At 30.9% G+C, this 18,122-nt stretch overlaps 1 protein-coding gene across 1 annotated transcript in view; it reads left to right on the top strand.

Annotated features, from left to right (window-relative positions):
* Nucleotides 1-18,122, top strand: part of LOC140039241 (uncharacterized) — a 56,832-nt gene that overhangs the window by 28,967 nt on the left and 9,743 nt on the right. The window contains exons 19-35 of the mRNA XM_072084842.1: nucleotides 2,691-3,126; nucleotides 3,424-3,541; nucleotides 4,094-4,209; nucleotides 4,637-4,722; nucleotides 5,752-5,904; nucleotides 6,210-6,290; nucleotides 7,237-7,448; nucleotides 8,150-8,287; nucleotides 8,584-8,927; nucleotides 9,187-9,355; nucleotides 9,932-10,063; nucleotides 10,492-10,589; nucleotides 10,982-11,046; nucleotides 11,266-11,280; nucleotides 12,626-12,675; nucleotides 13,103-13,171; nucleotides 15,170-15,238. Of these exons, the coding sequence (XP_071940943.1) occupies nucleotides 2,691-3,126; nucleotides 3,424-3,541; nucleotides 4,094-4,209; nucleotides 4,637-4,722; nucleotides 5,752-5,904; nucleotides 6,210-6,290; nucleotides 7,237-7,448; nucleotides 8,150-8,287; nucleotides 8,584-8,927; nucleotides 9,187-9,355; nucleotides 9,932-10,063; nucleotides 10,492-10,589; nucleotides 10,982-11,046; nucleotides 11,266-11,280; nucleotides 12,626-12,675; nucleotides 13,103-13,171; nucleotides 15,170-15,238 (2,351 nt within the window). The remainder of the gene's footprint in view (nucleotides 1-2,690; nucleotides 3,127-3,423; nucleotides 3,542-4,093; nucleotides 4,210-4,636; nucleotides 4,723-5,751; nucleotides 5,905-6,209; nucleotides 6,291-7,236; nucleotides 7,449-8,149; nucleotides 8,288-8,583; nucleotides 8,928-9,186; nucleotides 9,356-9,931; nucleotides 10,064-10,491; nucleotides 10,590-10,981; nucleotides 11,047-11,265; nucleotides 11,281-12,625; nucleotides 12,676-13,102; nucleotides 13,172-15,169; nucleotides 15,239-18,122) is intronic.

Genomic DNA, 18,122 nt, shown 5'->3' with positions numbered 1-18,122 from the left:
GTTCTTACATCTATAATGTAAAAGAAATATCATAATTTGTTTTATTTTGATTTCTGGGAATCATCAATGAAGTAAAAATGTGTTGGAAAATGTATAGTATTTCATAAGTGTACATTTCTAGAAATGCAAATTATTAAAATCACGAATTTTTTGTGAAATTTATATTTGTTGTTTGTTTTATAGACGTAAGAACCTATTAAACATATCTAACAAATTTCAAAAGTTTCTAAATACGATACGTACTTTTTCGCGATGAATTTATTATGTCGCTTCAAACTAGGGTTAGGGTTATATAACCTAAAACAGTATCTATTCTTTATCACTGTGTTTAACTGTGTTACCAAATTGCTTTTACTGTAAAACAAGATGATAAACTATGTAACTTGTATTTATTATATTATTACATTATATGTATCCTATTCTTTTCATAACGTTTAGATAATAAGATATGTTTAATATAATATTTTGCTATGTAAATAATATCATATAATAAATGTTTCATTATCATTGTGTTTTACTGTAACCAAATTGGCTATAGTAAAACACAATACTAAATTTGTATGTAAATGTATCATATTATTATATGTTTCCTATTCTTTATTTGTGTTTTACTGTATCCAGCACAGTGCTAAATATCATTTATCATAGTTAAAATGTTTTACTCTAACCAAATTGGTTATAGTAAAACACAGTGATAAATTACTATGTAAATGTCATTTATCATATTATTAAATGTTTCATATTCTTTATCATTGTGCTTTACTCTAATCAAATTGGTTATAGTAAAACACAGTGCTAAATTTCTATGTGAATGTCATTTATCATGTTATTAAATGTTTCCTATTCTTTATCATTGTGTTTTACTTTAACCAAATTGGTTATAGTAAAACACAGTGCTAAATTGCTATGTAAATGTCATTTATCAAATTATTAAATGTTTCCTATTCTATATCATTGTGTTTTACTCTAACCAAATTGGTTATAGTAAAACACAGTGCTAAATTGCTATGTGAATGTCATATATCATATTATTAAATGTTTCCTATTCTTTATCATTGTGTTTTACTCTAACCAAATTGGTTATAGTAAAACACAGTGCTAAATTGCTATGTAAATGTAATATATCATATTATTGAATTCCTATTCTTTATCATTCTGCTTTACTTTAACCAAATTGTTTATAGTAAAACACAGTGCTAAATTGCTATGTAAATGTCATTTATCATATTATTAAATGTTGCCTATTCTATATCATTGTGTTTTACTCTAACCAAATTGGTTATAGTAAAACACAGTGATAAATTGCTATGTAATGACATTTATCATATTATTAAATGTTTCCTATTCTTTATCATTGTGTTTTACTCTAACCAAATTGGTTATTGTAAAACACAGTATATTTTACTTCAACAACATCGCCGCAAAATTGTTTATACGTTTATTTTGATTGGCTAACTAAAGTACGGTCTAATGAATATTGATATCAGAAGATTCCCTAGCTTAGTGAAAAAGTTTTATTACCAAAAATATGCTGATTACGTCACTACCGGAAGTTGTAGTCTAGCATGATGCAGACGCAATTGATTATGTACGTTTGTTAAACATATAAAAAGCTGTAAATTACCACAAAACGACAATAGGAAAGAATTCAAAGAAATGCCCTACGTGTTCAAAATCATTGTTTTAATATAGTCTGTATGTATAACTAACAATTTACCTTGTGGAAGAGCGTATACATTTAATTTAAAGTAAAACATGATTTACTCGCCAATTTGGTATTGGATATATAGCTCGTAAGATATGTCAAGAGTGGAAAGGTCAAACCTGGTCAATCTACCATATAATGCTGATACACAATGTGTTTATTCAGAATGAATTGAGACTCGCTTTACATTATATACTTTGAAATCAGGAATGTAGAATAAATTTGGAAACTTACCCTAAGAATGTTATTTGAGAATATTTCACCTCATACTTCCATTGTTTTAAATCATAAATCCACATGTCAATTAAATTTTAAAAATAATAAAGATTTACCTATGATTATTTTGCCTTTTTGTGTGATAAATATATATCATTATATAAAAGTACTATGACCCTTCAAAAACAGAAATTGTTTACATATTTCATTTTAAATTAGTCCCAGATGTCCAAATATGGAAAGCTACTGTATAGTTTCTCTGAATGTGTGTGTGTGTTTGTAACAGATGACTTTTCACATTAATGTCAAGTTCAATATAAATAATCGTAAAATGAATTTTTAATAAATAATACCAACCTCTTTTGTTCTTCAGTATTGTAGGATAGACTTGTTTTTTTCTAATTTATGGATGGATCGGGGTCAGACTTTAAAAATAATAATAAAAACATACACAATTTTGTAAAAATAATGCATATTACTAACACTAAACCAAGTCAATTCTTGTCTTAAATTTCGTTCTATTGTTGATTATGAGAAAAAGAGAAAAGCAATGTACCCTTAAAGTAGTTCTCAACCTAGGCCTAGGCTAAAACATTCCTTAAAATCCAAACTGAATGTATACTGTACTTTCAATTTTCTAAAACAAAACAAAAAACAACAGAGAACAAAAGGTACTGATAACTTACAGTATATACATATATATCTTTCCCACACTAAATTTCATCAAAACAATATTGATATTTTGATTTTCATTATTCTTCTTTCATAGCTGCACTTTCATTGGACTTGGACAAGCGTTTGTTGTCAACAAGCAGACCGTACCACCAAGCAGGACAAACAGTCCATAACCGCAATACAACATATGACCTCTCATCCACTTACCTTGATAGAAGATCCTCCGTCTCGACCCAGACAGAACTTCTTCGCACACCAACTGAGAAATTCTGCATACAGACATATTTTGCTGAAGCGCACTCTACACCTACGAAACTCCCATGTCATTGTAGCCAACACGCTATTAGCCGATTACAGGCGATTGAGCATCTGCCTGAAGAGGATTCAGATTCATCTGATACTAATAGTGTTTTCTATACAGCTATTCCATCTCCTGAACCTTATTCACTGTGCACATCATCAAGGGAGCTCAGTCCAGCTCACACGCAAAATATTCTCCATCCTGAAGAAACTTTGAATCAGCCTCCAAGGTAATGTTTTACAAAATACAGATGTCTATGAGAAACTTTAATTCTACTTATTTTTTATTACAAGCTATAATGAAAGTTGGTCCTTTTAAAACCAATGATGGGGTCTGGTTAAAACGAAATGATGTTTATCTCCTTAAATAAAGAATTAGAACTAAATGTGCCAATAGATTGTCTCTCCTAATTTGTAGGAGAATGTTTTACACTCTCTTCTGTACATGCTAAAAGTTTACTTCAATTATTGTAAAAGATAGATTTGTATTTACTATTTATGTACAGTACTTTCATTAATATGCTTAGGTTTATTGACCAACCAGAGGCAATGCAACAACCAAATATTGCAGAAAATCTTGATGAGAATTGTAATAATGATATTAGATCATCACCTCTCCCACCAAATATTACACTCTGGCATACGGTATGTATTGATTTTATTTTGCTCTTGATGTCATAATTATGATTTCTGTCTAGAAACTTTTGAAATACTATCTTTACAGAAGGCAATAAATAGTTTGTTAATTTCATTAAACTGTGATTTACCTTTGTTACACTATTTTTACTACCAATATATTTTCCTCTCTAATGCAGTGTCACTATATTTGTACTTTTCCTTCGTTAATAATATGATTTAAGTTGATATTCTGAGAATCCTGAGATAAAATTTATGTAGACATAATATTAACTTTTTACATGAACTATTAGTTTTATTTAGTTATATTTTGAAAATTTATATTTTTTTTTTTTTTAAATGTATAAAAAATGTTATCCAGTCAGTTGATACTTAAAAAATTAGCAGCTTGAAGTATTAAGTATTCAGATTTAAACTACACAAATCTGACCAGAAATAGCACACAAATATTTTAAACTCTGTTATACCAGACAAGGTCAGAAAATGTCAGGCTTAAAGATAATTAGAATAACCAATTAAGACTAGAAATAATATGAATTCTGTTTTATATTTAATTGATAGAAATCATCGCAGGATCGGCAAGCAGAAGCACAAAAAATGGCTGATATATTGGCGAATTCTTATGCCAGACCAGCTCAACAAATTGAAGTTCTATCATCCCAAACAGATGATGATGGGTATGTATGACTCAATTCATTATTAACATACAATCCACTAGGTCATCATACATGCCCAAGGCTGGTCTCCGAAACCGTCATTTGATCTAATGGCACAAATATCTGAGAATTATTTTTCTTCAATGATATGTCAGAAGAATTATAAAACGATAATATTGGTAAAGTGAAGTTGCTATGATGAGTGCCTACTTTCCCAAGGTTCTAGGTCAAATCTTTTCTGATTATAGGACCATAACTACTCCCAAAAAACAGTTTATTTATATTTGTTTATGACCATATTTATTCAGAGTGGCCCATTCAGTTTCTTTGTAGAAATGGATTATTTAGGGCCCTCGATGTAACATACAAAAACATATAAAATGTTGAATATTCAAATAAACAACATATGTGTGAAGTTTCTGTTATTTTGTTTCAATACTTTTTTTAGATGTTCAGTAAATACACCTTCTAGAAAACTGTCACCTAGACCAAAGCGACGAATACAAACAGATAAAAACAAGAGAACTGTACCAGGTATACCGTTTATTAGCAATTGCTAATTAAAAGATAATTACGGACATTTTGTGAAACGAGCTTAAAATATAGTGTCAGCCTGCTATCCCATATATTGGAATTCTTTGGTGAATGTTGGTAAAACTAATAATTTATATGTTGTTCCATTGGCAATTGCTTGAGTGGCAGATCCAGTGTAACGTTTGATATGTGCAACTTTGTTTGGTCAACTTTTATTTGTCTGGTTAATGCTGTTGAGTAATATTTCCTCATTCAAGTAATCTGAAAATGATTGAAATACAGCCCAAAATGCTCAAATCGAATCTGATACTTATACAAACATCTGGTTCGATGAATACCTGGTTTAGCTAGCCTAGAATAGTTCACCCATAGTTATAATTTACTGTACTGAGTGTGGGAAAAAAACAGATCTTGGCAAATAATATATAATGAATTCAGAAACGACAGTCACCAGTCATCATACAACATCAGTGCACAAGATAAAATCATTAGGGCAGTTCAGTACTTTATTTTACAATGTTTAAAACCTGTAAAAAAAAAAAATAATGTATGCATTTATGTTGAAATGAAATAAAACTAGGACAAGACCCGCAAAAGAGAAAACAAAAATCTGTAAAACCTAGGCCCACTAATTTAGCATCCTGGATGTGGATCCGCCGGCTCTGAACTAACCTTCGCAGGAAATAGAATGGTCTTCATGAGTGATCTTTGTGTTTCTCTGAACTAAAATTGACAAAAGTTATTAATATTGAATTTGATCTTTCCAGTGATCTTATGAATCACATGTAATGTATAATGAACTATTTACTACGATCTATCTTCTATCTATTTTGGATTATGTGTTTTTGGGGAGGACTCTAAATTTTTTTTAAAGTAGACAAGTCGATGGGGCTTGGATTAAATCACAGCATTTGAACAATGGCATGATAACTTGAAAGGCCTTATAAGCAATTATGCTTCGACTTGATTTCCCTCAAGTTCAAACCAGTGATGACGGCTACAAGTGTTATACCATTTTTATCTTTTTAGTGAATGTAAGTGATCTTATAAATGGAAATCTGGAAAATGTTGAATTAAGTGAAAACGATAAAGAAATGAACTCTAAATTAATTGAAGAATCGAGGAAAGCCTCGGAGCGGTTTAAGAATAGAAAAGGAAGGCGGGCAGGTGGTGGATTAACAGGTAACTTATATTCTGTTAATAATTTTCGTCATGAGGTAATTTCCCTCATGATTATGAAATCGAATGATACTGGGTTTGATCTACTACCATTCCTGCTCCCAACTAATCATCCATTCATAGAAGCACTGATAAAGAAAGTCTATCTGGTGATGACTATTTTTCTTCTCTATAATGATCTAAGAAAAATATCTTGTTCCAATAACTTAAATTACTGATTCAAGTCCAAGACCAAAATGTCATGAATTTGTAGAATTAATAGAATTCTAATGTTTAAAGACTATGCTCAATTTGATTTCATTATTTAGGGCATAATAACCGGTCAAGATCACTATCTCCACGAAATTTAAACAGTGATGCTAACACTGAAAGTGACCAGATAACTAATGGTAGGAATTGTATATCTAATAAAAACATATTTTGTAATAAAACATGATAAAAATGCTTTAACCATACCGCCATTGAAATTCATAGTATTGCTGTACCTTAGTAGTTAACATGCTTGTTTACCAATCTTCTACACTATAAGGGTTGTTCTTATGGTTGATATTTAACCCTAACCACCATTGAAATTCATAGTATTGCTGTACCTTAGTAGTTAACATGCTTGTTTACCAATCTTCTACACTATAAGGGTTGTTCTTATGGTTGATATTTAACCCTAACCACCATTGAAATTCATAGTATTGCTGTACCTTAGTAGTTAACATGCTTGTTTACCAATCTTCTACACTATAAGGGTTGTTCTTATGGTTGATATTTAACCCTAACCACCATTGAAATTCATAGTATTGCTGTACCTTAGTAGTTAACATGCTTGTTTACCAATCTTCTACACTATAAGGGTTGTTCTTATGGTTGATATTTAACCCTAACCACCATTGAAATTCATAGTATTGCTGTACCTTAGTAGTTAACATGCTTGTTTACCAATCTTCTACACTATAAGGGTTGTTCTTATGGTTGATATTTAACCCTAACCACCATTGAAATTCATAGTATTGCTGTACCTTAGTAGTTAACATGCTTGTTTACCAATCTTCTACACTATAAGGGTTGTTCTTATGGTTGATATTTAACCCTAGCCACCATTGAAATTCATAGTATTGCTGTACCTTAGTAGTTAACATGTTTTTTTACCAATCTTCTACACTATAAGGGTTGTTCTTATGGTTGATATTTAACCCTAACCACCATTGAGTTGAATACAGTAGACATCCAAAGGGGAACTTTGTTGTGGTCCTGAAGGTGTCCCCTTAATAGGAGTTCTACTGTATAAATGCTTTCAATTGTTCAAGAATTCCTGATTGTTTAATTTCTTGTTTAAAATGACAGTTTTGCTCCAAGTACCTACTCGTACATTAAGAAGTAGCACACCACAGGCATCAATGGAACCACAGAATCCAGTACTCGCTGGTGGCAAACCTGATGGCGACACACCTAGTGGTGAGACACCTAGTGGCGACACACCTAGTGGTGACACATCTTATGGTGACACATCTTATGGTGACAACAACCAAATGACTCTGGAAGAAGATCAAACTATGGTTTGTTTACATTGTTTTAAGAAATAGCCGACAAACTTTAAGCCTGTTTTGTATGAATCAGTGTTGTGATCGCTCTCTCTCTCTCTCAAAGTGCCGTATCATGAGACTTTTGCGATCATGTTGTGCCACAATTCTCTGTCTGTTGCCATGTTCAGCAACTCCACTTCTTTGGTATTCTCACCTCTATTCCGAATCCATTCAGCTATGCTGGCCAACCAAGTGACTCTTTTTCTTTCCCTGCTCCTTCTTCCTTCTATCTTTCCAGTTATTGCCAAGTTCTCCAGATCTCCCTTCCTCAACACAGTCCCATGAATTTCATCTGTCTAATCCTAATATCCTTCAGAAGTTTCCTGCACATTCCAGCTCTTTTATCAACACATCTTCATTACTAACTCTATCTGTCCATGGAATTCTCAACATTCTCCTTGTGTTGTGATGCTTATGATATTTTGTTTTTTTTATTTATTTCATTTATATGTAATTTACTTTCTATGGACCAGAGTTTCTGAAATAAAAGATTGAATGAATGAATGAATATTACACCAATATTCAAATCCCTTGATCAAAAGTACCAAAAAAAAAGAAGCAACTTCTTCGTTGCCTATTTTAACTCTCATATAAAACTATTATCTTGACTTTACAAACCAAGAAAAGTTACCATTTTATAGAAATTATTACGACCTAAATATTGTCTTTTTTAGCAATCAATTGATGAACAACAGATGGAGGTACAAGAAGCTGATAATGGTATAGATATTAAAGCAGATATACTTAAAGGAATTGGTCCCATTGATTCAGATCAAACCAAAGCATCAACTCCATTATCAAAACTAAGAAAAGTAAGAATGTTATAGATATGACATAAATATATAAGTATATGCCAGTGAATATGAGTTGTGTTTATCAAACGAAACGGCAAGCTCTCTTTATCTTTTTGTTTTCTTCTATGCATGCATATCTTATGTGAACATGTAATATACTGTAAACTTGTATCAAGATCATTATCACGTCTGGAATCTTAACAGTAAATTAAGTGTGTACGTATTTTCAAACATATACACATATTCTACAGTTTCTACTGTGATATAAAATAAGATCCATTTAACATATCTGCTATCATAATATCCAATTCCAGGTAAATAAAATAAAGAGAAGCACACCAGTATTCAAAATGCCAGAATTGGCAGAAGCTTCGGAAACAGAGAGTGCGCGGGAGATTGACAGTCCCTGTGAGTCTGATATCTTTATGATGGCCAGTCAAGAAGTTGAACACACTGGTTCTTCTTTGATAGCCCCTCATGAAGTTGAACATACAAAAGCTCCTGTCGTTGCTGCTCAAGAAGTTGAACGTAAAGTAAATTTTGAGGAAGCTGTAACTGAAGATACAGAAATGGGGGAGTCAAAATCTGTGAAGAGATTGAGTGCGCTTCTACCGGACTCTGTGCTTAGAAGTCTTGGATTGGCAAAATCAAAGGACGAGTAAGTATGAGTATACTAGAGGTCCCAACTTCCAAAAATAAAATAGATTTTTTTATTTGAGAGGAATTTGACCTTCAGCTGAATATGGCTTGGTGTACAAACTCTACTTTTTGTAAGTCTCCATTGAATGAATGAAGATACAATACTAAGTAACACCACATTATTTACTAGAACATCATTGATTTGGCCTGGTGATTTTATCACTATAGTTCAATGTTTAGTATGATATTTTAACCAACTTATCGACTCTCTTTTATAGACCTGTACTTACTGAGAAGGAGGTAGAAGATAAGTTTTTAAATCTATCAATTGCACTGAAGACTGACAAGTTCACTTTGGAGAAACGAGTATATCTTCAGGACAGGCAGCGGAATTTAGCAGAAGCCAATGTTGATGAAGAACTACAACAGCTTCACAAAATAACACAAGTTAGTAAAGCCTTATTTTAATAGTTACATGCCTATACTAATATTTTGATTTGATTTGATTTATTTTAATGCTATGCATGAACATCAAACACAGATAAGAACAAGCAAACAACATTTGCATGGTACCAAAGAAAACACTTAAAATTCAAGAAAAGTGTTTACATCTTAATGGTTTCCAGGCAGCTACACAGCTACTTTACCATTTTTTTATTGAATATGATTAAGCACCAGTCCATGTGGAAGTAACGTGCTTCAAGTTTAAAATGAAAAGTAACAACTTTATATTTTATGTGTATAAAGCTCTGTCTACACTATCTACCTTTGACAACAAATGTGTGATGTGGCCAAATATGGTAGTGATATTCCCATATATGGTAGTGATATTCCCATATATGGTAGTGATATGACATCATCATCACCATATATGGGAACATTTTTTGTCAAATAAAGTTTGATAGTGTAGACAGAGCTTAAAATGTTTCTGGGAATATACTGTTGTCTGTAGTACCCCATTTTTCTTGATATTTTAAAACTTATACAGATAAACATAAGCACTACTATTTGACTTCTTTTCAGACACTTGATCCACTTTGCAAAGACCTTGAAGCTAAAGATTGTTTGAATAAAATTAGAAATCATCTTGAATTTTTAACTTCATCATTGCATAGACTTAGCTGTAAAGCTGAATCTTTAGGAGCAACACATCAGGTAATGTTAAAAGACATTCACTTTTTACTCCTTTGTAGATGTAGTATATTGTTACACACCTCTTTTGCAAAACTGTGTGTCTGAGCTAAAAATACCATGTTGTCTCCACAATAATCATAAGCTTCGTTCGACACATGTCTTTAATGAAAAGCTGCATACAGCTCTGTCCACACTATCAAACTAGTTTGACAAAAAAGTGTGATGTGGCCAAATATAGTGGTTATATGTACAAATATGGTAGTGAGATGTCCAAATACTGTAGTGATATGACATCATCATGTCCATTTATGGGCAAATCACATTTTTTTGTCACATAGAGTTTGATAATGTAGACAGAACTTAAGACAAACTCTCAGATCTTGCCTACAATATTAAAACCATTGAATGTAAATGTTTGTAATATGTAATGTAATTTTTATTTGATATAGGAAAATAGATTGAGTGTTGCATCTGATGTTATGATAACACATGTAGAAAACCTTAAAAAGATGTATGAAAAACAACATTCCGAACTAGAGGATGCAAGGTCAGTGTTGATTTAATTTCTTCCTTATACTGGGTGATATCTTCAGTACATAACCGTGTACAGAACAGCATCCCTTCCTATTTTTTAATAGTGTACCAATATATTTATCAAACATATGTGCAATATATACACATGACCAACAGCTTTATGTCCCATCCAAAGAATGAGATAATAAGATTAAAGTATCTTGCCTAAGGATACAAGAAAGGAAACCTATTCCTCTTACATACCAGTCCTGTACACCATATCACTGAAGAGGTTCCCACTTCTGTGTTGAGTCATTAACCCATGGTTTCCGCTTGGAAATTTTGTACAAATAAATAAATACATACTATGTAAAATCCTTTTTTAAGCAACTAGAGTTTCATGTTCCCTTTTTGTTTGTATTTCAGAAAACTTTTAGAAGAGAATAAGTTACTATTTAGGGGTAACAGTCCATTAGGCATGGCCAATGATGGTAATGAACATTTATTTGTATTTCTAATGCAAGTTTAGTAATAAAGAATTACATGTGGAAAAGTATTTGTAACATAGGGTCCCCCAAAAACTCAATAATCATTTGTTTAATCTTTTATTGGCTGTCCATCTGATTTCAGTATGGCTTTGGAGGCAAACATTTTGTATTATTTAAAACCATTTTCTAACCTGCATATTGTATTAATTTTATTTTTCAAAGCTGAGGATAGACAAGGTTTGTAATATGCTACTGTTTGTTACTGTTTTGTTTTATTCATGATGACTTGTAAGTTATGTGGCAGTGGGTTATGGTCTTTCCTGCATGTATCTAGAATGCAGTTATAAACATGTGCTCCAAAAAACTTTATGGATGAAAATCTGGTTTTGTTTAGGTTTTACTTTGAGTACAAGAGGAAAGTAGTCAATTTTCTAGTATAGTTTAGAAAGACAAGCACGAATGTGCAATACTCTGGGTACAGCTCAATACTACAACTAATAAGGGAGGAGTAGTACTTTAAAAATCGCACTTTTTACTCAATAGTGTCCAGATGGACGAAGAGAAGACGAGTAAGTCTTAGACTCGGGTACCCCGAGTAAAAAACACCATAGTGGTCAACAGCTTGTACTGTACTACAAAGACATGTTTCTAGTGTATGCACCCTTCTGCACACATCACTAGTAATGGTACACTACTATAAATGTATAACCAGAGAAGAGTGAGCACTCTTCACTGATATAATTAAAACTGTAAAGTGACTTCATGCATGCAAAATGTATATAGTATAGGTTTTAGCCAAGTTCAAATTGTCCTTTATTGCCTGTTTTGTCCTACTATTAAGGCAACTATGGCTGGTGGTGGATATTTGTCTGACTTTCTATAGTGATATAACATTTACTACAAACTTTCTTTTATTTTTATATACACTTTCATGGATACGTTGTTGCTATTTTTTACTGGTGAGTAATATTGTTTATAAACAAACGTCTGATCATGTTTACAAGGTAAACCAGCATGTTGTAATAGCTTTAAAGATTTGTGTGGTGTTAGTCCTGAGAGCTATCACAATATTAATATGTTTGTAGGCATGTGCAGATATTTGTTATGCTCTTATGCTTTGTAGTCTCTGGCATTATATAGATTATTTTTTAAACATTATGGTTTAGTTCATTACTGAACCAGGTTTGTGTTTACACTCAGAAATGGATGAGCATAAACAGATTATTTATTAGAATTAATAGTTGCCTAGTCTTGATATGAAAAGTATTTAAGTCTACATAATACAGTACATACTTTTCAGACTATAAATGTATACTGCCCTCTGTCATTAGATATTTCAGTATATCACTGGGCAGTTTAGAATTATTTGTTCTGTACATGTAATGTTTTAATAAATTGAGATATATATATATTTTATATTTAGAATGTTGAAATTAGAGAAATTATGCAACTTTACTTTGCGCCTAAAAAGTTTTACATTCCTAATAAAATTCAACATTTTGCAATCAACGCATGCAGTGAGATGTATTATGTTACCACATTTTAAAACTTGTTTTATTATTTTTTTAAAAGTTTGTCACAGATTCTCGATTAGTAACCCGACGTTCACTGACAATGGCAGGAACTCCAAAGGTAATTAATCTTTATGATTACTCACCATTTACTTTTACATACATTTTTGTAGATTTCATTTTTAATATTAAAGCGTATGTTACATTATTAAAATGATAATTATTGTGTGCCTTCATTTCTAATCTATTTGTGTGAACATTTACCTGTGTCAGTATTAAATACTGTGATAATGACCAAAGAAAGGCAATGTTCCCTTCCCCGTGCATAACAGTTATTTTTCGTCTTTTTACAAGCCTGTCTTAACCATTTCCACCCTTTATATTGCTTGCCCATACCACTCTACACCTACTCAAACCGTTTGCAGTCTATCCTGCACTTCTTGTTGTTACACCCTTGTAGATATCACCGTAGAAAGTAGTACTGTCGTAGTATCCATACCCTGGTATATCATTGTATTTCTGTTTGAGCATGATCTTCCACTCTTCAGATACGATCTAAAGTTCGACTTAATCGCTGTCGTAGCGAAAGTGACAAAGAAATGATTCATTGTGATGAGGTAGTGTTATAGCATTAGTGCATACATACTATAGCATTAAAAGCATGGGTATATATAGCTAATAGCATGATATAGTTAATAGTATAGCATGGTATAGTAACAGTTTTTCTAATTGCATGCTTAATTAAAAATATAATATCTTCAGTCACGTTTTTAATGGATTTTAGTGCCATGATATGTTATATCAAAACCAACATTTTTAAAACAAATTCAAAATCTTTATAAAATATTAAATATTAACTGAAAAATATAAATCAAGTGATTTAATTCAAAATTGGTATCTTACATATTTCACCAAATATAATTGAAACAAATAAATTGTTTGGTAACTGTGTACATTGAAATCAATCTTTAATTAAGTTTGTTGGTTGTACATATTATTTAAAAATGAAAAGTGAGATGAATTTTTAATTTAAATGTAATTCTGCATCCATAAAATCATTCACATAAATATGGACAAAATGATAAATACATAAATAATAAATATATATGTAAACATGTATACTGCACTATGAATTTGTATGTTAAGCATAATTTAACTTGCATGATAGGTGGCCTTTTTTTGGTATTTGGGATTCTTTATTTACATTTCTTTATATATTAATTATTAATACTGCCCTTTGTAACCAATTTTAAGAATTTATTTATGTTGCAAAATTCTCCTTCAAGTTCCCTATACACCTTGTTCTGAACCTAACCTTTCTCTTTGATTCTCTCTATGGAAGGAAATTGGCACAAAAAAAACAACTTGTCTGTTTATGTATTCATGTTTCTATTAAATAATTCAATCACCAGACACTTCCACTATGATTTCAGCTCACAACAAACATTCCTGATAATTAAAAACATAAAACAATTTCTTGCGAGTATATAGGCCTACACTATTGCGTTGTACCTGGACAAATTATGGTTTTATAAACTGGAACATATCTGTCAAAATAATACACCACAATTGCAGAGAGCTAATTGATGATTTTTCTTGTTAACACTAAAATACTATTTACCTGTATTTTTTACTTTATTGAAATACCACCCTCTATTTACCTGTATTTTTTACTTTATTGAAATACCACCCTCTATTTACCTGTATTTTTTACATTATTAAAATACCACCCTCTATTTACCTGTATTGCCACAAATTATCTATAATTAAATCTATACTCAGTTTATAATTTTGATTAAAATACTGTCATTTATTTCTAGAACCTTATTTTAATTGTCTACTTCTTTTGTTTTTGCTTTCATCCTACTAACTTCACAATATGAACTTCATGGCTTCATGGTACTAGGGAAAAGTTCTCAATTTTCACACTTTCTATTAATAGCTTTCTAAAATGTGCATGTAAACACCTTTTTAAATGCATTTTCATATTAATAGTTAGGGTAACTATTAAGGCAGACCTAATTGTGTCATTTTGTATGATATACAGTATATTGATATTACTGTATATATATCAAACAAACTATAAGTTAAGCTTGGTTCCCACTAGAACGTAACGCAAGGACGTAAACGCAACGCAAGCATTTTAACCAATGACAAGCGAAGTTATAGACAGTTAGCAATCACAAGCGAATAAGCCATCGCTTGTGATTGGTCAATTCACTTGCGTTACGTCCTTGTGTTGCGTCGCTAGTGGGAACCACGCTTAAAAATGTTTGGTGGACAACTGACTCTCCCAATACCGATATGTTCTGGCCAAGTATGTCTGGTTTTCCAGATATTCTGGTATTCAGAATGTGTTTTTAATGGTGAAGAGGAATTTAAGACCTTTTGGACTCGGAGAAAAGTTTTTGTTTTGGGAGAGTTTCTGGTCTTCAGAGAATATGGTATTGGGAAAGTTGACTATAGAAAAAAAAATTTTAAAGTATCATACAACATGAAGAACATTGGCTCAAATCTGATTTAATTGATATAAATATGATTAGATGAAGATAGGACTTGTATTTGTCACCATTAAATTAGTGTTTATGCCTATTTACCCTTTTTTGTGCTTATAGGGAGGAAGAAGAAGAGCTAGTGTGGCAACATTCATTGGGTACAATAACATTAGTAATCAGGGTGGACAGGTAAGCTTAAGTATAACATCCAAAATACTTTTTCACTTATTTTTATTAATTAACCTCTTCCTACTAAAATGAAACATATGCTAGTGATATTAGCTTTTTGCTTAATAATTGTTTTGAATTCTTGCGATAACACCACAAATATTTTCTAATGATGATGTTTTTTTATGCTTGTGTTTTCATAATTAATATACTCATTACTTATTCCTAACTTGACATGATTCAAACATATTATATTAATATTGCCTTTTCCCGAAATATTTTTTGCTTGAAATTATCTTTTTTTAATTCTTTTTTTTTCTTTGCATCTTGATTTTGCCAACAATTTTTTCTCACCAGACTTGATTTTATCAATATAATAAAAAGTCAGTATTTCGTGTTATCACTTTTTATTTTGTATAATGATTTAAATTATTATATGATTAAATTCAAATAAAACCAACACAAATTCCAACTATATACACTATTTTGTTAAGCATTCTATATAAATTATTATTTTTACTAAATAAAAAAAGTTGACCCGATTTGCATTCAATCTATTTAATATTTTTCCTTTGAATGCTTTCAACGCTGTCTTTGTTGAAATTTATCATACAAGGAGGTAAATGGACAGCGTAGCATTTAACATTAGCACTTGTTTTATTCATTAAATTTTAAATTGATATCTGGAAAAAACATGAAATTACCAAACTAGTGAATATATGTATGTTATTAATAATTGAATAAATTAGTATACCGATTGAAAATTCCCACAATGAGTATTACAATTGTGTATCATACTTCAGAAGACCATATAATAACAATATTACAATGGTTGTCATTTAAAACCATTATTTCATAGTAATATATTAAAAGATACTATACCATTTATATTTGTAATAAAATATTTCTATTTCTATAAAATGTGAATTTTCTCCAATCCAGAGAAACATTACATGTATTAAGCTTGCGGTAATTTTCTGTTTCAATACACAAAATAAATTTAGGTCTTTAAATCGACGAAGCGCTCGTAGAAAGCGAATTGCATGGCCACTTTATTAGTCATATAGCAATAAAACTTTTTGATTTATTAGTTATTTATACTGTATTGTCTCCAACCTGTGTTTTATTCCGAATGTTCCTAATTCACATTCAAGGACATTTTCTTAGAGTCTTATATGTGATTTCATGTGGTATTCTTGAGATCTGTTTGTTTTCAATTCAATTTTATTGTTCACTCAACTGTTACAATAAGCAATAAAGATAGATAATAGCCAACTTAATAATAAAAGTTATATGGTAAAGATACGAAAATCTGCGAGTTTGAAATAAATTGCTCTAGAAAAAAGGCAAACTCTTTCTTCTGTTTGACATGCAAATGTCATTAAACCAGTTGAGACTATGTTCATGCTGATATAAATAAACATACTCATATTATGAATAAGCAAACAAACCATAGAGAAACCCAGACTCTGGCTACATTCATGTGGTCTCATTAATATCTTGGGGAAATAATTGTAAAAATACAATTGTTGAGAGTCCTGCTCTTTGCATGTAATTGAAGATGTGTGTACATTTTTCTAAGTATTTATTATAAAAAATATGTGCAAAAAAGCAGATTAAAACAGATTAAGTTTACCACATAAAATCCCAAATAAACCAAATACTATCTGCACGTTTATCATTCCCATGCACACTAACTACTTTGTTTTTGTTCTCCAGTCACTAACCAAGAAATCGAGAAGACTTTCCGTTCAACCCTTCTCCTCATTCAACCTAGAGGATTATAAGGTTTTCTTTTCACCAGTTTCATGAACTCGCTATTCTTTCTCTCACTGGTGGTTGTAACAACTGGCATTGCTAACGGGTAGTCAAATTGACACTATCACGATCTCGACTTCAATTTTAAAAGAACTGCATCTACCAAAAGCAAGTGTAGACAGTTCACAGAAATATTGGTTTTCAACTTTGCATTTGAAGTACATTGGCTTTGTAGCCTGACGTGCACTTCCCTTCCAATCCCAAGGTCCAGGGTTCAATCCTGACCTAGTGTCAGGGTTCTAACTCACAACTCTTTTTACTCCACAAATTTAAGGCTTGGTAAATTATAAACATGATATATTATAATAGTTTATCCATCCTGCAAAATGAACTTTAGCATTGTCAACTATTTTTTATTCTATTTGACTATTTGATTCTGATTGAAATGCTATTGTGATGGTGCAGCGATTCCCAATCAAATTTTCCAAAAATTGGAATCGATTTAAATTTGCCTACAGTGATGTTATTATCTCTTCAAATAAATAGGCTAATGACTTATTATAAATTGGGATATTTTCAATGAAATTGTGTGTATTGTTGAAAACTTATTTGGATTGTATAGATTTATATAGAAATGTTTTAGTGATCTGCAATATGCATATTGTACCAAATATCATTTGAATTGTACTGGGAAGGCTTTATACTATATTCCAAAACTTACTGGTATATATATATATATATATTCAATGAGAGAATAGCGATTTTATGAAAATTACCTTCTTGCATTTTGCATATCATAGTCACTTATTATTTCCCCAAAATGTCGTTAATTTCAATAAAATTTATGCAGAGTTTTATAAATACTTCTCTTATTCTACAGTATAATTCCAAATATGATCATTTACTTACTTTTATCTTAAAGCTTAATTAAATATTTGTAAAAAAAAAAAGGATTTTATTGGGAATTTTATTATTCCAAGGAAGCCCAACAAATTTAAGATATAATTGAAAAAATACTGGAAATATGTTTTTTATAGAAAAAGATTGATTAATATTTTTATAATAATATCTAGGAATGTGATGTTTTTCATTTTTATTAAACCACTAGATACTGAATGAAATAACCTTTTAGAGATAAATCCAGATT

This window comes from Antedon mediterranea, chromosome 2 (genome assembly GCF_964355755.1).
Source record: "Antedon mediterranea chromosome 2, ecAntMedi1.1, whole genome shotgun sequence".
NCBI lineage: Eukaryota > Metazoa > Echinodermata > Crinoidea > Comatulida > Antedonidae > Antedon > Antedon mediterranea.
This window is presented reverse-complemented; position numbering and strand designations above follow the sequence as displayed.